The sequence below is a fragment of the Pipistrellus hanaki genome (genome assembly GCF_964339955.1).
Source record: "Pipistrellus hanaki genome assembly, chromosome: 2".
NCBI classification, from domain to species: Eukaryota; Metazoa; Chordata; class Mammalia; order Chiroptera; family Vespertilionidae; genus Pipistrellus; species Pipistrellus hanaki.
The window spans coordinates 6,855,392-6,877,052 of NC_140504.1; the positions used below are offsets into that span (position 1 = coordinate 6,855,392).

The 21,661-nt window shown below is 45.0% G+C and overlaps 1 protein-coding gene across 1 annotated transcript in view; it reads left to right on the forward strand.

Annotated features, from left to right (window-relative positions):
• TRAPPC10 (trafficking protein particle complex subunit 10) overlaps nt 1–21,661 on the forward strand; it is a 66,929-nt gene that overhangs the window by 10,384 nt on the left and 34,884 nt on the right. The window contains exons 3-7 of the mRNA XM_084873585.1: nt 5,014–5,149; nt 8,323–8,519; nt 9,082–9,277; nt 11,136–11,247; nt 13,648–13,895. Coding sequence (XP_084729711.1) covers nt 5,014–5,149; nt 8,323–8,519; nt 9,082–9,277; nt 11,136–11,247; nt 13,648–13,895 — 889 coding nt within the window. The remainder of the gene's footprint in view (nt 1–5,013; nt 5,150–8,322; nt 8,520–9,081; nt 9,278–11,135; nt 11,248–13,647; nt 13,896–21,661) is intronic.

Sequence of the window (21,661 nt, forward strand, 5' to 3'; positions counted from 1 at the left end):
TCTCTCTCATTGATGTTTCTAGCTCTCTATTCCTCTCTCTTCCTCTCTGTAAAAAATCAATAAAATATACTTTATATATATATAAAAAAAAAAGTAGATTTATTTTCTCAACAAGTCATAGGATGGAAGAAATAAGACCGTTCTTTTGAGTTAGAGGCCTGCCTTTACAGGAATGATTTCTGATTCTTCAGCGTTCATCAGAATGTCTTAGAAGCATAGCGCTTTGGAAAGGAGACGAGCACTCACTCAGACTCCACATTAAGGCAGAAGATTGGCCTTTATCTGTGCTCTCATAAACACCTCTGTCCGCCCTGAGCTCCTTCCCATGCTCTTCCTTAAGGATGAGGAAGTATACAGAAAGATGTTTTTTTTAAATTAGGACAGAAACCACATCAGCCACCCCAGCTGCCCTGTTGTAATTGTTTATTTAATGACTTGTTCAAAGGAAATACTTGGTTTGGATTATTTCTGGTAAGGTATTATTTTTAGAAAGTGTTTGGATTTTAATTTGTTAACATAGGTAATCTGATTTTAACAATGTGGATAAAAACTTCCTGTTGTTATTCATGCTCATATAATTCTGATTATTGCTGCATTATTCATTTCTGACTACCAATTTTTACCATAAAGAATTAGTATGGCTTCCTGTGGATGACTCACCCAAATTCGCTATTGAATCTAGTCTAATTTTTGTGCCCAATTATTGTGTTACAGGAATGTGCTTAATCAGTAACATTTGATATAAATAGTATTCAGAATGTGGCAGAATTCTCTTATGAAAAAACTAGAGGCCCAGTGCACAAAATTTGTGTACAGGTAGGGTCCCTAGGCCTGGCCAGCGATGAGGGCCAATCAGATTCCCCGCCTCCCCACCTCCCTGCCTTCTCCTTCTCTTGCCGCTCCACCTCCTCCTTCTCTCACCACCCCAAGCCATCCCTTGGTGGTCAGCGCACGTCATAGCAGGCAATCGAACTACTGGTTGAACTCCCAAGGGGACGCTTTGCGTATTAGTCTTTTATATATATTGATTGCTCAGCTTCTGAGGAGGCCTAGTGCTGTGAGTGAGAGAAAACATTTCATTCAGCAAATGGAGGAATTTAATGTCTAAAGAAATGGAATAATTTAAAAAGGATTTCAAATAAGTTTACATTATTTAAACACTCAGAAAGATAAAAGAAAAAAAAGTGTGTCCATGAAACAATAAAGAGAATTATGAGGGGGAAAACGAAGTAGAGAAACTACATAGATTTAATGTAGTATTAATCTCTACCTTCCTAAAACATGGCATTAAAGAGACGTGGACACTTTGGGCACCTTTTAGAAGGAAGAGAGATGGAGAAATTGGGAGAGAGAGCTGAGTCCTAGGTGTCTGCAGAGGAGACTCCCTGAGGAGCAGGCAAGTCCCTGACAGGTGTCAGGGCCTTGATAGGCGAAGGCAAGAGAAGGCGGGAAAGGATAGTGGCAGAGGGCATGGGCAGGGAGCAGTTGGTAGATGCAGGGCCCCCACAGTCCTGTGTCTGTATGCATGCCTGCGTGTGTGTGCTTGTGTGTGTGTGTGTGTGTGCGCGCGCGCGCATGTGCGCGCAGAAGTGACCATAATTGTCTGCCCTTCAGGAACCTGGAGGCGGGGGGTGGGGGTGTCTTTCTATGGACATGAAGCTACAGACCCTTGGATGTGAGGCACTGCAAAAAGTTGGGAGAAGTTCCATTCTAAAATCAGCATGTCTAAATCTGAACGGGGTACAGCTGAGAAGCAAGAACTCTGCCACATCCATGCTCTCCAGGCAAGAGAGTAGAGAATTCATCCAGGAGAAACTGGGTGGCCCAAGGGATAAGGCTACCACACTCCCTGTTTTAGAAAACCTTGGGAGGAGGTGCTTCATCAAACTTAGGACCTGGTTGGTGCAGCAAGCTCCTGGGAGATGCTCCTTTTGGACTGAGTAAAGGGAAAAGGAACCAATAGAATCCCTGATGGCTGACTGTGTGGGTAGCACTCAGAGGGTTTACAGTTCTGTTGGAGAGCTTCGGAAGATGTACAAATGGTGATGCCGGGAGCTTAAGAAAATAAAAATGCCAAGAAGAAGAGAAGTTACATCCTGAAGCCACTGCAAACACAGGGTATTACTTGGCCCATTAATGAACCATGCTCCTACATTTAGTAATAAGGGGCACACGGCATATGGCAACCACCACTTGTGATAGAGCCATTATGAGGGGGAGGGAGAGCAGGAGTATGGACAGCCAGCTAATAAGTGTTTCAGAGGAGAGAACAGAGAATGGAAAACAGGTAATATTTGAAGAACTAACATCAAGATTTTCCCAGAAATGATCAGAACCTGCTGAAAGTCAAGCATAATAAAAGTAAAACAAAGCAAACAGAAAGCTATGCCAAGGAAACAGAGAAAAGGGAAACCAAATTTGCAGTCTCTCTTAACATTTGAAATGCAGCATAAAATAGGACATTTAAGAACAGTCTTCTCAAAGTACTGAAGGAAAATACCTTTGAACCTAGCACTTGTGCAAGAGGGAAAACTGCATCAGAGCAGCTGTAGGAGACTAATATGTAGGTGAGGCAGAGAGGATGGAGGACAAGACAGGGTGCTAAGAGATTTTGTTCCTTTTGGCCTTGGGGACCAGCTGGGGTCCAGGATGGCTAGGGACCCTGATCTGTCACATCTTGTTGTGCACAGCCATATGTGTTACTCCAGAGTGTCATTCAGATATTCTTCTCACTGCTTACCAGAATATGGAAATAGTTGGAAAATAGTGCAATAAATAATAACATTTTTAGACATATGTGATCAGAAACTTTACCACTCTGTCTGAAATAATTAAAGGATGTCTCTCAAGAAGAAAAATGAACTCAAAATTTACAAGATGAAAGAAGCAGATTCCAGCAAACAAGTCATAAAATATTTTCCTAAAGTTAAGGTATCAATTCTTTTGAAAATGAAAAAAATCTGAAGTTCCAGATTGTGGAAAAAAGAGAGGTGTGCTGTCTTTCTTGTCTCATTCAAGGAAAATGCATATTGACTTTAGTCTTTGAAAGAAAATGTAAGTTTATGCATATCTATATATATATATCTATCTTTTATGTTTATAAAAGGTTAATATGCTAAGTATCCAACCATCTGACTGGTTGCTATGATGTGTACTGACCACCAGAGTGGCCATTCCACCACCCAGAGCAGATGAGGCCATTCCACCACCCAGAGCAACAGCCCATCAAATACGCAGCCAAAGCTGCCGAGACCCTGTGGTGCAAAATGTGGCCCACAGCCTAGCCCAGCTTGGAAACGGTGGCTGTGGGCACCGGATAATGATGTCACATAGCAATGCCCTGCTTCCTCTCTCTAGCTATTAGCCTCCTTGGAGTTTCTTCAGCCCAGGAACACAACTTGCTTTATAGCCAGGTGGAAATATTTTACACTTTAATCAAATGTCCGTGAAGTGCTTTCGTGTCTCATCTCATTTGATTCTCACAGAAGTCCTGGAGTAGGTAGGTAGGAGACTTGGTGGAATCCCATTTCCTTTTTATTAGCCAGAAAACAGATTTAGAAAGCTTTGAAACTTGACCCGACTGAAAAGTAAAACATGGTGGACCTTGAAAATGACTTCAGGTTTTCTCCCTGTGCAGAATATAGACAAACACTGCTGCAGTTAAATATTTTACCTTTTGTTCTCCCTGTGTGACCTACAATAATAATCTGCTTCGTGTTGATATTTCCTGTTGAGTTGCTAACAATTACCTGAAAGAGAAGTTGGGGTGCTTCACTGGGCTGGAAAAAGTTTAGCTAAATCAGAAAGCAGGTGTAATTAAGCAAGTTTATATATAGAAAGCTCTTACTGGTGCCAATTGCATGCATGTGTTTTGATCTGTCATTATTGATGAATTTGGTTGACACTTCCATTATAGAGAAAGGGTGAATAGCGATATTAAAATATTTCTTCTAATTAATTTCCTTTCAATGTGCACAAATTTGTGCATCGGGCCACTAGTTAAAAATAAAAATATAAGCAGCAACAGAATAGTAATAGATGGTTAAGATGGAAAAAGAGAACTTGATTTGTCTTACGAAGGACAAAAAAAAAAAAATATATATCCTGCAAATAGGATGTCAACAAATTCAAGTGTGAGCATGATCACTTTCAACATGGTTGGTGTTAGCTTGAAGCAGGGATGCTCTTTGGATTGGAGACACAGCCTCAAGAGGTGGAAAATACGGTTTGGAATAAAGACACATATTGCATAATTTATTTTTAGAAGTATAATAAAATAGCACCCATATCTTCTGATAACCTTAGGTTAGATATTTGTACATGATGGGGTTTTCTGTGTTCTTTCCTTTTGGCCTGAGTAAAGGGAGGAGGGTGGTTACCATGGTTTTATTTGTGCTCTGCAAACAAATCCTGTTCTCTTTCACCAACAGTTCTCTTTTCTGGATAACACAGGTGACAGCAGTATTAGCTTTCATAGTTTCAAACTTCACTTTGGACATTTGAGAAACTTCTTTTATAGTGACTTACAGATGAAGTAGTCAGGTCCATTTTTCTCAGACGTTGCAAATAAGCCCTGGTTAGATAGCATATTCTTGTGCTTGCAGGTATTGAGTAAAAAAGGTTTTATGGACAGAGAGCTTTGATGTGTAGCTGTGAACTGTGTTTAAAATAATTTCTAGAATTATTTTGGAAGACTCCTATTGGTTAATAGTCTATATGTACTTCTGAACTCATAGAAACTATTAAATTCTTGTCCTGGCCAGGTAGCTCAGTTGGTTAGAGCATTGTCCTGCTATGCCAAGATTACATGTTTGATCCCTGGTCAGGGCACATACAAGTCATTAGTGATTGCATGGATAAGTGGAACAGCAATGTTTCCCCCCTCCTTTGTCTCTCTCTAAAAAATCAATTTAAAAAAAAGAAAATGAAATAATAAGATTCTTGTTGCATTTTTCTCTTTCTGCTGATCATACTTCAGTTGTTTTTCTCAGTGACTTTTCAAATTGTTTATAGGTCCTATGGCCGGGCTCCCAAGATGATTCACCTAGAATCCAACTTTGTGCAGTTCAAAGAGGAGTTGCTGCCCAAAGAAGGAAACAAAGCTCTGCTTACGTTCCCCTTCCTTCATATTTATTGGACAGAATGCTGTGTAAGTATTCACTTGGGGGTGGGGATGTCTTGGAATGTGGTTAACAATCCACGGTCTACAATTTTTCATATGTACTTCCTGTGCACCCTTTATTTTTGGTGTTCTCTCTTCACCATTCCTCAGCCAGATGTATGGCTTTGTTGCACCTTTCTGCTCTGGTCCAGTGCGTTGCCCTCATGGTAATCACCCATTGCAGTCTTCCTTCCTGTGTTCCAAGTTCTGTGAGGCATTTCTCTGTGCCCCAGTGGCCACTAGGTATTTTTAATATTTACTTTTAGCTTCGTTTTCATAACCTTCTATGTTCACCATCATAGGGATAGTCCTTGTTCTCCCTTGCTGGTTTGTGTGCTTTCTGAGGGCCTGGGCCCTGTGTCCTTCCTCATGGCCAGGGCCTGACAAAGGGCTCCCGGGACTGCCCAGCCAGTGAGGGAGCCCTGCTGCTGTAGGCGTTCACTTGAACTTGGCACTTGTATATTTATGAATCCAGAGAGAAACTTCTCATTCTTGACAGAATTCTCCTCTCATGAACTAATAGAAAATTTTGTGGGTCATATCCTCCTGTCTGTTTACTCTAATAAAGCGAACATTTAGCAATAAACAAAACACATAAGTCATTGCATATTGTGACATTTTAACCTGAATCTGAGGGTGCAGAAGCAGTTTTTGTAATTTTAATGAGAAATAACTCAAAGCTCATGCCTGGTTTTTCTGGACTTCACCCCATGCACCTTTTGCTTTTGGCTTTTGTCCAGCAACACATGTGGGATGTCATCTATTAGCTCATCAGAGACTCAGCACGCAAGGTTTTTATTGGGGCTGGTCATGTGGCATCTCTGCCTAGCATGTATGTATGAAAACTCTGGCCTCCCAGAGAGAGTGTAGGTTCCAGCACAGCCATAGTGTCTACACAAATGGTGTAGGCCCAGGGAAGCACTCGTCACATGTGGTGGGAGGGAACCCTCTCGAAGTCCACATTCCTAGGGATAGCCAAGGGCCAGCCTTGTGAGAGGCCAGGAGATGGCTGCCCAGCCTGGTAACTTCTCTCTCCAGCCCCTCAGTGTAATGTCAGGTTTGATTGATGGTCAAGGAATTGTCTGGTTTCTTCATGCTCTAGTTGTTTTCACCTTACAACTAATAAGCCATCTTTGGGGGCACCATACGGCACTGGGAGTACCCTTCTCCTCATCCATTGTTCGCACTGAGATGCCATCCCCACCTTCCTGAGCCAGCCTTTACCAACGGTTGCAAACTGCACTCCTCCAAATGTATCAGCCAGTGCTCTACTCCAGGAGAGAGCCTGCATAGGTTTTGTTTAATTTAATGCTTTACAGCCAATTAGCCTTACTTATTCGAGGTTCAAATTGTCCCAGATTTGGCCAGCCAGGGTCACTTCAAATGGCTCCTATGTCCTTTTGAGCATTTTCTAATTTTCCAGGACAATTAGATGTTCTAGGTTCTTGTACTTTTGCTATGTTGACCTGGAATCAGCCATTTCTTCCTTTGCCACTGTGGAGTGCCCCTGCTTTATGCCCTTTTTGTAGACATTGCTAAGAAAGGACATTCTGTGGAGCCTCGAGTTCATACTGATGCCTCAGATTTTAGCCTGACCCCGCAGGGCTCTTTCTGGCTTACCCATTTCATGTTTATATTCACCTTGGTTCTCGACACCAGGAACACATCGGCTCTGGCTCAGTCTACAATATGCATAACATAGTTTCACGGTTGCTATGAATACTACACTGGTTAGAAACACATCTTCTAAGAAGAGTTCAGCACTTTGCAGTTTGCCCTTTCCTAGACTGATGGAACATGTCGTTCCTATCTGCTTGATTTTCCAGGTGAGCATTAGTGTCAAATTCCTTAGCTCCAGATGAAAGCTTCTTGGTATTTTTATTGGGACCATATGAAGTTTATAAATTACCACATGCAGATCTAACATCTTGATGATGTTGAGCTGTTCTAACCCAAAACAAGGGATGTCTTTCCATGTGTGTAGGTCTACTTCTGTGCCTTTCAGAGTGTTTTCTACTTTTCTTCTTCATAGATTCTCAACGTTTTTTGTTAACTGTATTTCTAAGTATTTTACTTTTTTGTTGCTATTGTAAATGGGGTTTTCTCTCCCATTATATATTGTAGTTTTTTTGTGTATATCAAGGTTGTTGATTTTTTTCAAGTCATAAAAGGTAACATACCTTCTGCCAGGTCCTCTTAGGATGCTTTCTCTTAGAGCCCAGCCACCATTCTGTGAGGAAGTCAAGTGCCTCTATGGGCAAGCATGTGGAGGTGCAGCCCTAGTCCCAGCAGGTCCTGGCCTACAAGCACCAGCCTTCAGACCCCACAGCTGACACCAGGAGGCGCAGATGAGCTGTCCACTGAGTCTCTAGGTTGTGGGTTCATGAGCAGAATATATGTTCTGGACCATTACATATTGCGTGGTTTGTTACAAAGCAACAGGTCCCTGGAACAGCAGGTCACTGAAAAGAAAAAAGGAAAGACAGGAGAGGGTTTGATTGTGATTGCCTTGAATAAGTTATAGATTAATTTGAGAGGAATTAGTAATTATGAATCTTTTGGTCTGGGAACATGGTTTGTTTTTGCCTTCTTTCTACCTTTTTTATATCTTTTAATAATGTATTAACAATGTTTTTCACAAAAGTCTTTTATTTTTATTGTTGGATATGATTTTTGTAGACATTATAAATGAAGTGTGTTTTCTACCCTTAAATTGCATTTTCTAAAGGGCCTACAGTGATGGCAGGCAGCCTGCAGCGGGAGGAGCCTCTTGCCTCCCCCATCCTGGCACATGTGTGGATGGGATCCTGCAGTGCTTGGGCACAGGGCCTTTGCCATGCAGTCCTGGGTTTTGAAGTCACAACTTACCTAGCTGACTGTCACTGTGGGCAACTTCCCAAGCTGTCTGACTCAGTCTCTTCCTCTGTGACATTGGAAGATCTTCCCTCAGGCTCCCAAGTATTTGGGAATGACTCAAAGGCCATGTGCGGAGCCTGCCCAGAGACCTGCAGCGGTGGCTCGGTACTGGGCCTCCCCTGGAGCGTCCCCACCCCGGGACTGGAAAGTGCTGTGGCGGCTGTCTTCCCTGCTGTTAGACACATTTTGCTGTAAATGAAAGGGATGGATTAACTTGCTTTCACAGTGACGTGTGTTTTTTTTAGGATACTGAAGTGTATAAAGCAACAGTAAAAGATGACCTTACCAAGTGGCAGAATGTTCTGAAAGCTCATAGCTCTGTGGACTGGTTAATAGTGGTAGTTGAAAATGATGCCAAGAAAAAAAACAAAACCAACATCCTTCCTCGAACTTCTATTGTGGACAAAATAAGAAATGATTTTTGTAATAAACAGAGTGACAGGTAAGTATCTTTAATTTTACCTCATTGGGCTGATACTGGGATGATACAGATTACTGGCTTCGGGTAGTGATAAATGTTTACTCTGTGTGTCTGTGGTGTGCCTGACACTTGAGCGTGTGGTTGTGGTGCTGAAAACAGAACCATGTCCCTGCTGGTGGAGTTCCTGGTCTGGCAGGTGAAACCTGTACACAGTAACCCCCAGTGGAGAGGCCCTCTGGCCCAGTGACCCTGGGGGAGGCCACGTGGTAGGCCCTCATTATTGATAATAATGGGCGTCAGCATAGCAAGGGCTTCAAGGAGTCTTGATATCTTGTGTGCAGGATTCCTTAAAAACAGAAGTTATAAAATGCTGACTTCATCTCCTTCACAAACTGTAACTGGGACCGCCGAAACCTTGGTGGTTTCTCTGTTGCAGGGACTGAATCACCAGCCAAAGAAGGAAGAAGGAAGGAGGGCGGGAGGGGAGAAAAGAAGGGGAGGAAGGAACTCATTGGAAGGAAAATGGAGCAGTGATGCTGTGCTTGGAGAGTATTTTCCAGATAGTCCATTCATGTCTCTGCAGGTGTGTTGTGCTCAATGACCCCTTGAAGGACTCTTCTCGAACTCAGGAATCCTGGAATGCCTTCCTGACCAAACTCAGGACATTGCTTCTTATGTCTTTTACCAAAAACCTAGGCAAGTTTGAGGATGACATGAGAACCTTGAGGGAGAAGAGGACTGAGCCAGGCTGGAGCTTTTGTGAATATTTCATGGTTCAGGTATTTGACTAATGGTAGAGCTGGACAATTTCCTTTTTTCCCTCCTTATCCTCCCTCCCTCCCTTCTAAATAAGGTAACTCTCTTGGGGTAAGTCTTATTGGCATTGTTTTTTAAACAAAAAGACAATATAGTAGCTAACAGATGTTACTGTCCAGAAATGGTATCCTGAGTAATTATATCAACAACTCCCTGGAGCTTCAGAGTTTTACATTTAGCCTTTTATGAAACGGCCTTGTCCTTGAACCCAGTGGTGTTGGATTGGAATCAGAGGTATCAATGTGAACCCACAGTATGATAGGTGGGTGGGTGGATGGATGGGTAGATTGACGGGTTGATTCAGACATATATGTGTATGTGTTGTGAGGGTTAGTACACATACATACTTGCTCTGCCTTCTGACAAGGTCTAGGAAAGATGATATCTCAGTAGCAATAAGCACACCTAGTGCTAGATCTTGGTTTCTAAACTCTGTTTTGCACTAAAAGGTGCTGGAGCTCCTTGTAGAAGTGATTGATTCCAGGGTTGGGGCAGGGACCTGGAAAATCTGTAGAACCAGCAAGTAAGGAAGTGTACAAGAAAGGTGGAGGTCCACCAGAGGAACATAAGTAAACCATTTGTGCCAGATAAATAATGACAGGTTGGTTTGTAACCCATGCAATGAAGTTCATACCCATGAGGCTGCATAGATATGCACTGAGTGGCCAGATTATTATAATCTCTGAATGCATCAGTGTATATCCTATATAATAAAAGGCTAATATGCAAATTGTCCCCTCAACCAGGAGTTTGACCAGCAGGCAGACCGGCCAACTACCCATGTCCCCTCCCCCTGGCCAGGCTGGCCGGACCCCACCCATGCACCAATTCATGCACTGGTGTATATATATATACAATAATATATCTCCATCCTATCTAATAAAAGAGTAATATGCAAATTGACTATAACTAACACACAAGATGGCTGTCCCCATGTGGAGACAAGATGGCCACCACAAGATGGCCAGTAGGGGAGGGCAGTTGGGGGGGATCCAGGCCTGCAGGAGAGAGCAGTTGGGTGGACCAGGCCTGCAGGAAAGGGCAGTTAGTGGTGACCAGGCCTACAGTGGAGGGCAGTTAGGGGTGACCAGGCCTGTAAGGGAGGGCAGTTAGGGGCAATCAGGCTGGCAGGGGAGTGATTAGGGGGTGATCAGGCTGGCAGGCAGAAGTGGTTAGGTTAGGGGCAATAAGGAAGGTAGGCAAGCGAGCAGTTGGGAGCCAGCAGTTCTGGATTGTGAGAGGGATGTCCAACTGCCTGTTTAGGCCCGATCCTACTGGGCAGTCAGACATCCCTCAAGGGGTCCCAGATTAGAGAGGGTACAGGCTGGGCTGAGGGACACCCTCCCTCCCGCACAAATTTTGTGCACTGGGCCTCTATTACACACACACACACACACACACACACACACTATGATGGCCATATTATTATGCGTTCAGAGATTATAGTAATCTGGCCACTCAGTGTAAATAGCTGGTTAAATGAGTATATGGAGAAGGAGGTCCAGCTCTTCCATGTGGAAGATCTAGTGAAAACTTGTATCTGGAATGATGGCAAGGGAAATGCCCAGGACCAGAGTTGACTGTGGTTCTGTGCTGCTGATAAGTCATGGAGAGTCAGAACTCTCCTGGGCCTCTCTGATTGCATCCCAGTCTCCTCTCTGTGCCTGCATAAATGTCATTGACATGGCATTAAACTGGCTTTTACTTAGTAAGCATTGTTCATAACGCTGCATGCTTCCCTCTGTTTCAGTCTTTATTAGCTACATAGTGTTTCAAAATACTGATTCAGGCTTTTGTTTTTTTAAAACTTGGGATAAACAGGAGGAACTGGCCTTTGTGTTTGAGATGCTGCAGCAGTTTGAAGATGCTCTGGTGCAGTACGACGAGCTGGACGCCCTGTTTTCTCAGTATGTGGTCAACTTCGGTGCTGGCGGTGAGTGGTGACGCTTTAGAGGCAGATCCTCTTCTCAACACAGTTTCCCCACTTTTAAGTTGTCTGGAGCTGACATTCATTCACAAAATGGTTCGAGCATCCGTATTATTGTTTTAAAATAAATTATAAGGATATATTCTCTATGTTTCAGTAGGAATGAAATGAGAATTAAGAATTAGTCACTTTCACTTTTAGAAGACTCCTAAGTAACCACCGCATTTAAGTGGTTTTTCAGGTATAAAGTGTCATTTTTACAGCTGACAGCTGGCTAGTGACACTTCTGATTCTGTGCCTCCTTGCTAGCATAAGGGTGGGATCCTTGCTTCTATTGAGAGGTCCCCTTTGTGATATTTGAATGCTCATTGCAGTGAGTTTTATATGACACCATTGTGATAGGTGTTCATTTTCCCTCTAAACTTTCAGGTAATGTCTTAAATTCTTTCAAAAGTACAAAAGTAGCACTGTCAAACCATTTATGAAGTTTATAATTGTTCTCACAATTTTTTTGGTTGCTAATTTATTTAGCTGGAAATAGCATGAAATATGTAGATATTTGTCTGTAGCTTGTTTTTATTAACGGCCCATCGCAGGCATTTCTCCAAGGTAACAGCTGAAATTCTAAGTTATTTTCGTTCATAGCTGCGTGGTGCTTCATAGTGTGGATTAGTTTATTCAGCCATCCCTTGGTGCTGGGCATTTGGGTGTTTTCTGCTCTTGCCACCCTAGCTGGGTTGTAATAGACATCTTTGTTGGGTGGTGGGGGTTTTTTTTGTGTGTGTGTTGGTTTGTTTTCAGAGAGAACTCTTGTTAGGATGTCCAATGAAAGGAGTGATTTCGGGGAACATAGTGTCTGCTAGAAAACTTGGAATGAGCAGTCCCGGGGCGGTCCACTAGAGTCATGCACCACCTTAGTTCTGAAATGGATGATGCAATGTCACTGGTGATTCCACTCCCAGCCAGTTTTTATCAAGTTCAGCTTTGGATCTCTTATTTTGCCAAGACACAATGTAAACATACAACCAAAGCATTTACTAATTAAGTAAAAAAATTTAGAAGAGATAAAATTACATTTCTTATATTTTACATATATTATACATGTATATATTTTAAGTATCTTACCTATTTCTTAAATTATATTTTATAAAATTTCTTTGTTCTCTCAGTTTTAAAATAAACTTGGGGGCCATTTAAAATCCAAAAGTAAACCTGGTCCAAGTTCTGCAGCTGACTGATACAATTGTTCATTTTTGTTCCTTCATTTCATAGACACTTGTTGAGTATCCACTCTGTACCAGGCACTATTCTCAATGAAGCAGGGACCAGAACGAAATCAGGCACAGGAAGAGAAATATTTAACTTACAGGCAGGCAGGAATAAGTGCAGGCTGCAGAAGGACACAGCGAGGGGATAAGGTGGCGGTGAGTGCTGTTCAGGTCTAGGCTAAACAGTCCAGGAAGGCTGAGCAGGTGGCCTTCGCACAAAGCCCGAAGGGAAGGTGGGTGTGAGCCAGGAGAATCCTGGCGGTGGGGACCGCAGAGGGACTTGCTGGTGTTGGGACTCCAAGGGTCTGACTAGACATCACACTTAGTGTGCACTTGACAGCTCTGAGTATAAGTGTAAGTGAGCAAAGGATGCTGTGGGTTGCAGTTGGCACTGCAGATACTCAGTAGTGTCAGATGCCCATTATCAAATTGCTTCCTGACATGATCATGGAACAGAATGGTTCTAACACCTCTCTTTTGGAGTGAGAAAAATAGATTAAGATTTTTTAATAGAGTTTGAATGACTTGTTACTGTAGTTTCTTATGTTTATTTTAAGGTCATATTTGAGTCTTGGGGTTATAAGTTTAAATGGAGAGCATTGCTGGAAATTTTTGACAAGCAAGAATTTCCCTCTCTGCTTCCTGTACTCCATCTTCCTTTGCTTACTATCCTTTTCTCTAGGAGCAGGACTCAGGTAGTCGGCACGACGGAGTTAGAGACAGGGGATTAAGGAAAGGAGTGGAGACAAGGAAGACAAAAGACCTGTGTGGCCCCGGGAGCAGGCTGCCCTCCAGCCCCAGGAGGCCTGCCCCAGCCCGGGCCTCTGCCTTCCCTCAGAGCTGACTGACCCCAGGGCCCACGGCTCCTTCTCCCCTCAGCCGCAGTCTGACTGCTTCCCCACCTGTCACCACCTTGTGGCATGGTACCCTGTGCTCACTGTCAAGTGACAAGTCCTTACTCAGGACCCCATCCCCGCATCCCAAGACTGGTTCCATGCCAACCGGAAGGGGCGGGCCGGTACTTAGGGAGTAACCGGGTGGTGAGCTGCCCGCCAGTACCCGAGGTCCCACAGTCCCTCCAGCATCTCAGTGAGGTGAAGGGATCTGTAGTCAGCTTTCACGATGTGTGTTTGTTTAGATGGTGCCAACTGGCTGACTTTTTTCTGCCAGCCGGTGAAGAGCTGGAATGGATTGACCCTTCGAAAGCCCATAGATATGGAGAAGCGTGAATTGATACAGAGGCAAGAAGCTACCCTATTAGATCTGCGCAGTTACCTGTTTGCTCGCCAGTGCACCCTGCTCCTCTTCCTGCAGAGGCCGTGGGAGGTGGCTCAGCGCGCCCTAGAGCTGCTGCACAGCTGTGTGCAGGAGCTGAAGCTCTTGGAAGTGAGTCGTCTGTTTTCCCAATTTACCCTTTCCTTGACTGTTCACACAGAAATCCCAGACATTGAACTATTTGTGCTTAGGAAAGAGTTTTCTTTTCTCAATGTCCTTAATTTCTTGTATATAATCTGTATAGTCACTCTTTGCATTGATTAATTAATTGCTGGAAAATATAATTTCTGTTCCCAGTGTGGTGGAGTTCATGTTGGCCCAAAGCAAGCCTTTTGGATTAGTTTCTTAATATAATTTTGAAAGTGGCCTTTGGCTTATTCTCTGGGAGCAGGTCTTCATGACAAAGTACCCTCCTGATGGACATGCAGGATTAGGTTTTGCAGGTAGATATTTGTTTTATTTCAGAACTGTCTTCGTTTTGTAAGTGAACATGCAGGTAACAGTGTGACACACAGCCAGCTGTGCCATGTTAATTAGCACAAAGCCTAATGGAAAGTACATTATGAATACGTGTGGGCACATGTGTGTGAAAGAAACCACTTAGTGAGACTAAATGTTGATTTGATCTATAGTGAAATATCGCCTTTAAAGATGAATTCAGCCAGGGTGCCTGAACTCTTCCTTCCTGTAGAATCATAAATATTAATGTGAGGAAACCTAGTTAAATGGGTTCCTAGTTAAATTTAATTTCAGCAGCCTCTTTGCCCAGGAAAATGCACATATGCACTTACACAGTGTTATATATTGTTTCAGAGGATTCATAGACACCCGACCCCCATTCCTCGATGACGAACTAAGTGAGTGGTCTAATTCCACTTCACACATGAAGAAAGTGGGTCTGGAAGTGATTAGGTGACTTACCCAGAAACATAAGTAGTCACAGAATCAGGTCATCCAAGCCATGTTAGTAGCCTTTCTGTCCTTGTCCACACCAGCACGCCCAAGGGCACAGTTATGAAAGGTCGAAGAGTGTAATATTCCTGTGTTAGGTAAGCTGTGGCAGGGGGTAGCTTTCCTAATACAGGAACTTTATTTTGTGTGCCCAGAATGCTAAGCATAGGCTCAACATTTAGTTTGAAATAATCTCAAGTGATTTAAACTTTTTAAATCCAAATGAAGAGAAATTATTTCAGTTCATTTCTAAAGGAGAAATGCCTAGCCCAGCTGTCATAAACTTGAGAATTTAAGAATCTTATCATTTTCTGTCCTCAGACATCTAATCAAGGAAATGAGGAAAAATAACATTTTCCACCTTGAAATAACATTCTTTGACAGGTCACCTGCTCTGGCTACTTCGATCTTGCTGTATAGACCTGGGGATGGGGACTGTGTGTGACAATTCACAGTCAGCTCATGTGTGCCTAGAGCTTACCTGGTTTGGACTCTCGTCTTATTAGTTTACTGGGGGAGGGGAGAGGAAGGGGATTATGTTAGAGTCCAGGCATGTCCCACAGGCACATCATATGGAACAGCCCCGGGACCAGTGATCAGACAGTGCTGTTCGGCTTGGGGCAGGCTTGGGAAACCACAGAGTGGTGCGGAGCCCCCCCCCTTTAGCATGGTGCCCAGCTTGTCACAAACTCAGGGATTTAACCATTCTCAAATTCTTGCTCTTACCTTAGAAAGTTGACCAGTCATAGCATGGCTGCCAACCTACAGAGAGGAGGGGAGGCATTGCCAGAGCCAACGGGACAGAAGGCCTGAGGGCCAGTCCTCTGGTGGGGCCGCTGGCCCTGGGGAGGAAGCCGGCAGTGCAACCACTTCCTTCTCTTGCCCTCCTGCCTCCTCCAGGCCTTCTAAAGCTGGAAGGTGTCATGTGCTTCACACATGACAGCAGGGGGGAGAGTGGCCGGGGACATCCAGCTCAGAACAGGAGGTGTCATTGCGCACTGGTGTCTTTGTCCCGGCACGCAGGTGGGCTGCACCACGGCACACTCGCCTCCTGTCAGCTTTCCCAGTGCAGAGCAGGCTTTGCTCACCTTAGCCGTCGTCTTAGTCCTGTCAGGCCACTGGCTGTGGGAAGAATGGAAACAGGCCAGTTATTGCCCTGGGAAGAGACGTGTGAGGCACAGTGGCGTGGCCCCTGAGTGCCTCGGCAGATTGTGTGGAGGTCAGCCTGGCAGCCGAAGTACCGAGCTCTCAGGCTCCTCCTCTGCCGGGCAGTGCACCCTGTGCTGTTGTCAGGATCCCGCATGCACTGGGGCACTTTACCCCTGGCTCCTTCTTCTTTGGATGAAAATGGTCATTGTCATCATGGTATTTCCCCAAGTGGAGTTTGACCCATTTTTAATCATGTTTAATGTGCTCTTTGTGCGTATCTGGTTCTTCACTGTCCCTCTTCGGAGTGGACCCAGGCCAAATGGGACTGCACGGTGAGGACACGCCACCTGCTGTTCGCTCTCCGTCTCTCCTTCCTCAGGTCCCGCTGTTCCTCCTCTCACGCCACACACTCCAGCAGCTGTCGTGTGACTGCGCCGTCACTCGGAATCCTCAGGACCTGGGCATGCACGAGGTGCCCAGCCCCTGGAGTCCACCATGCCCGGGACATTTTCTGGGGCTCCCCGGGGTGACTGGCACCTTCCTTGCTGGGCGCTTACCTGCTTTGCGCACACAGTGACCTGAACCCCACGGACCTGACTGCCGTCCACTTGCAGGGCTCCTCGGGAGCTGCTTTCACTGCAGAAGTGCTTTCCTGTCTGTGCCAGCAGGTTGATGGCAGTGTCGTCAGTATCCCTGGTGAGGCTTGAGGACACGGGTGGGTGCCAACATCTGCATTTGCATGCCCTGCACCCTTCCCGTTGGGACCTGACGCAGGTACTTGGCTTCGAGCTCACTCTTCCTCCCTGAGACGGAGGCAGACCTTGGCTGCCATTGGGTTGTGAGGACCCATGAGGTACCACGTGTACAGGGAGTGTAGCATGGGCTGGGCACATCACCACCCCTCTTCCAAGTCAGGTGTTAGCATGGCCCTCCTTATCCCTGTCTTCTTGAGTGTTTCTTTCAAGCGATGGTGTTCCCTGTACTCTGGCATGTCAGTGTTCTCCTAAGACTGTAGAGGTCATGTGACCCTGTAAGCATGGAATTACTCTCTCAGCTTTCTCTTCTCAGATTCTTTCTGCAGGGGGAGGATTGTTGTCTCTTACACTAGAGGCCAGTGCACCCACTCGTGTTGCGGGGAAGGGCTGCAGGCAGTTGGCGGGCCGGCCCCACCCCCTGGTTGAACTCCTGGTCAGGGGACAATTTGCATATTAGCCTTTTAGTATATAGGATGTTTTGCAGTTGGCAGTTAACTTGGAAAGTTTATTCTTAGAGTTTCTTTTAACATTTTTTGGAAATATTCAAAGGTCCAAAGACTCAAAATTATTTCTATATTTTGTACAGTTGATTCTACTCTCAAAATCAGACTCCCTTTCCTGTTCTGGGCTGACTTTCTGGTGGGTTGTTTTTCATCATTAGGGCAGGGGCTAGGGGCCGATGGTGAGCTTTGGTTCTGACGGGGGGAGCTGTGGGACCAAGGCCAGGGTGCAGCCAGTGTGAGGCGGGGCTGGTGTCTGGCTCTTCAGGGTTAGGCCAGTGCTGTTAACCTTTTCAAGCCCAAGCCTAAGTATTGCAACGACTGTGCCTTCCTCATTGTGACATCTCCAGCAGGACATGCTGCACACGCTTACTTTTGTGGCTTGGGAGGCCTGTCGTGGTAGCTTCTAGGCTCGTGTATCAGTTGATTTAAGTGTCTTTGAGGGTATCCTTTCTCTGACTCAGGAGAGCAATGGTTTGGGAAGTGGGAGGGAGTGATGGTGTCCACTTTCACACTTTGATTAGAATTTACAGTGATGGGGTGTTACATCATCCCGTGTGTTGCCCACAGGTTTATCGAAACCACACTAACCAAACAGCAAGTGGTCTTCTCAACACTGCAGAGCATGAAAGTCAAGGAATGTCAGTTTGAAGAAATGAGTTTAAATAAAGGAAAAGGGGGAATTGTGAGAAGAAAGAAGTCATCTTTTCTGTCAGAGAACAGTTTAGGCCGCTGCCATTTTGGCCCCCATGACTGGCAGCTCCCCTGGGGGCCGCCATCTTGAAACGGCAAAGGTCAACCTCTCCCTTTGAATTAGCCAGTCGAGAAAGACTGTGTGCCTGAGCTCCAATTAAAAGTGAGGAACAGGTCATGTGTGTCAGGATTAAAAAGCCAAGCGGACTGCCCACTCAGTATGCATGTGTTCCAAGACCATGTGCATGCACACCCTCCTGCTGCCAACTGCCTGCAGCCCCTCCCCCCCACACGAGTGGGTGCACTGGCCTCTGGTGTAAGAGACTACAATCCTCCCCCCTGCAGAAAATAAAAAATAAAAATAAATCAATATTTTGCCTTGCAAAAATAAAAAAATAAAAGTAAATCAAGTATCTTTGAGAGGAAGGGGAATATGCTATGGGAATAAGCTCACCTCTGTGGTTGGGCCCAGAGTCCCACCCAGGGATCCTAGTTAAGAGTCTGGGGCCAGCTCCCCTGATTGAAAATGTGGAAAATGCAAATTGTACTTACCCCATACAGCTTAGGCAGGAAGTTACATCAGCTATGGGTGGGTTCACATAACTGCATTTCAGAGTATTTTTTTTTCTACAACATTTAAAAATTTGCCCTTTATTTACCAAAAATTAATTATATCCTCTGCATATGTTTGGAAGATACGGACAAGCATATGGAAGGAAGTGTCATGCTTACCTGACAGCAGGAGGTCCCTTGCTGGCCTCCGCTGTAGAGGAGCTGCTGTCCTGTCAGTCTGTCCTGCTCTGAGCAGGCTGCTTGTACATCATCCTAATGTCACAAGGTCATACAAGTAGGAACACAAGTTCAAGGATACACTGTTCTTAAAGTATTTAGCATAAACCCTCAGGTGGCCTTCCAGAAAGATCTCCCCATTTCAGTTACACTAGCAATGCCGGTTTTCTAATCTTTACTGAACTGGTAAGGGAGAACAATGTAAGGAAGGTATTTTCTAGAAGACCATTACATATTTGTCTAGTGACTGTCCAAATGATTTTTTTTCTTAATTTGTCCGCCTTGGCACTGACTTGCCTTTTATCCGCTTAGGTTGTGATTGTGCTCACAGACAGGGTAGGACCAGCAGGATTAGGACCCTTCAGGATCCCAGAAGAGCCACTCATTCCAGAGACTGGCAGGAGCCATGCATGAGAGGCCATTGCAGCCAGTTGGCCAGATTGTGAGCAGGGACTGCGGATGGTAGAAGCGTCCAGGTTAAACTGGAGAAAACAGACAAGGCAAACCTTGGGACACCTATCCAGGCGGGCTGGCTGGGATAGGTGTCCCAAGGTTTGAGCCTAGCAGAGGACAGAAGCAGAGGTGTGGTTGAAGGCAAAGTCAGGTCAGCAAGTACTTGCTGTGTGGTAGGCCCTCTGCTGGGCTCCTCGGTGAATACCTGGAGGCTGTTGTGACCTTGAGTCACGAGGATCTGAGCTGGAAGAGTAGTGGGAGTGGACAGGAAGAGGAGATCAGTGCAAAGGAAGGGTGTTGCTAAGGATGAAGTACGATTTGATGGCTGTAGGAAAAGAGATAAAGGGCTACCAAGCACCCTTGGAGAATTTTAAATAAATGGCTCAAGAAAAACTTGAATAGGACCAAAAGATCACCTGTCTGATACTGTAGTAAACATGGGTGGGAGGATAGAGACAAACATGAGGAAGAAACCCACAGTTGAGTGTACTGAGCAAGCATGTACCCAGGTCGTCAGAGCTGGGTGGTAAGAGAAGAATTTTAGGAGAGTCGAATAGAGAAGCAGCTGTGCATGGCGCTTCTGTTTAGTTTAGTAAATGTTTGTACAGTGTCTAACGTGCTTAGGAGGGTTTCTAGAGGTGGTCTTGTATGAGCTAGGTTTTACTTTATTATATTTTTTATTTGAGCTAGATTTTTAAAAATTCATTTAATCAACAAATACTCACCAAGCACCTATTATGTGCCAAGCAAGTGTTTATTTTAGGCACCGTGTTTTTAGCAGAGAGCAAGAAAGACCGAACCCTCATTCTGTGGAGCTTTTGTTTAATGGAATGAGTAGATTGTAGATGTGGCTTGTGGCCAATGCAAGAGTCCATTTCAGACAGAGAAAATGATGTTTTATATAAGGAACTGGAAAGGATCTTAGTCTTGTTAGAAGGGGCGAGACAGGGCTTGGAGGTGAAGGCTACAGAGGTACTGGCAGTGTATCTTAAAGGTTATGAAAGTGCTTGTGTATCGTTTTGAAGGTTGGATTTTATTCTAGAGCACTCCCATTCCTAGGCATCCAAGAAAATAGGATGGCTCTGTGCAGAGCAGCTTATAACCAAGCAGGGGCTCGGGACTGATGTTAACTTCCAGGGAATAACGTTGGTACACCTATGTTCCTAAGCAGCACGGCTTATGATCAGTCACCTTTGATTAGTAGACTGTGTCTGCACTGGGGGACGATGGAAACCTGACCATAAGGCCACGCTCTTGGGCCGCCTCTCTGCTATGTGCAGCTGTTACAGGAAGGGGCTCCGTGGGCCACAAGGTTTCACGAGGGACCCAATGCCGGGATCGCCTGCCTCCTCTGTGAGTAGCTGAGCTCTGGGACAGGGGTCTTCTGGGTCTGAGAAGGCTCCCTCCTCCAGAGTGAGGAAAGCATTGCAAATAGTTTTATCTGTAGGAGCCAAGCCTTCAAAGCAACCGAAATGCCTGTCAGCGAGGGGAATGGATGGATGAAGAAACTGGCATACCGGAGAAGGGCCTGACACCCCCCAGTGAAGCACAATCTGCTGCCCATAGGCCCTGAAAAGCTGAGCTCTGCTGACATTATATTGAGAGAGATGCCACGTGCTGAAGAGCTCATGCTGTGTGACTCGGTTGATGTAAAGTTCAGCAGTCAGGCGGAAGGCATTACTGGTGACAGAGTCTGAATAGGGGAGTGGGTATCGACGGAAAGGGGGCTGGAGGGAACCTTCCAGGATAATGAAATGGTCTGTTTCTTGATTTGAGTGGTAGTGACAGATGTGTCCTTGAGAACTAAACTTAGAATTTGTGCCCTTTACATACCTTGCTGTATGCATTTTGTAACTTGTTTTTTAAGTAATGGGGAAGGTATTACTACAATCATATTTTAAATAAGTAAGTTTCACTAAACTTTCCAAAAGTCTTAGGTGACCCATGCCTGAAGTTCTGGCTGCTGTGGAGCCCAGCTCTGCCCGGCCTTTGAAATGTATGGAGAAGAAACTGGCTCATTGGTAATTTTTTGGTATATAGTTTGGGCCTGGTTGGGAGCCCAGATGGACGCACACAAATGAGTGGCAATGTAAGAGGTAGATGGCACCGAGAAGCTGCAGATCACAGGTGTCATAAGATGCCATGTGGCATACCAATTTACATTCCGGTGTCTTTCAGTGAAAACTTCCATTTAAACGGGGGTTTCATAGGAAATGTAGGAGGCTGTGAGAGTCTCTGGAAATAGGGCCAATGAGTGCTCTGCAGTTCCTGAGCAGCCTTGGTGCAGGAGCACAGGGTGTGTGGGACTTCCCACTGGGCAGGATTGGCTGGAAGCTTCAGGTTCCAGTTAGTAAAACCAGTGCTGCATCTGGACAGTAGGACAGCAGGTCAGAGAACCTCAAGACATTGTGTCAGCGTGTTGTCCATCTGCTGGGTTTGACTTCCTCCAGGTTGGAAGTTGAGGCTTCAGCTTCGGCCATTAGAAAAGCTGATGCTCACTGACTGTGTTATTTTGTACACTCTGTTCTTCAGATTTACAGGTGGTTCTTGCTTTTTGCAGAAAATAATAAGCAAAAAAAAATCTATG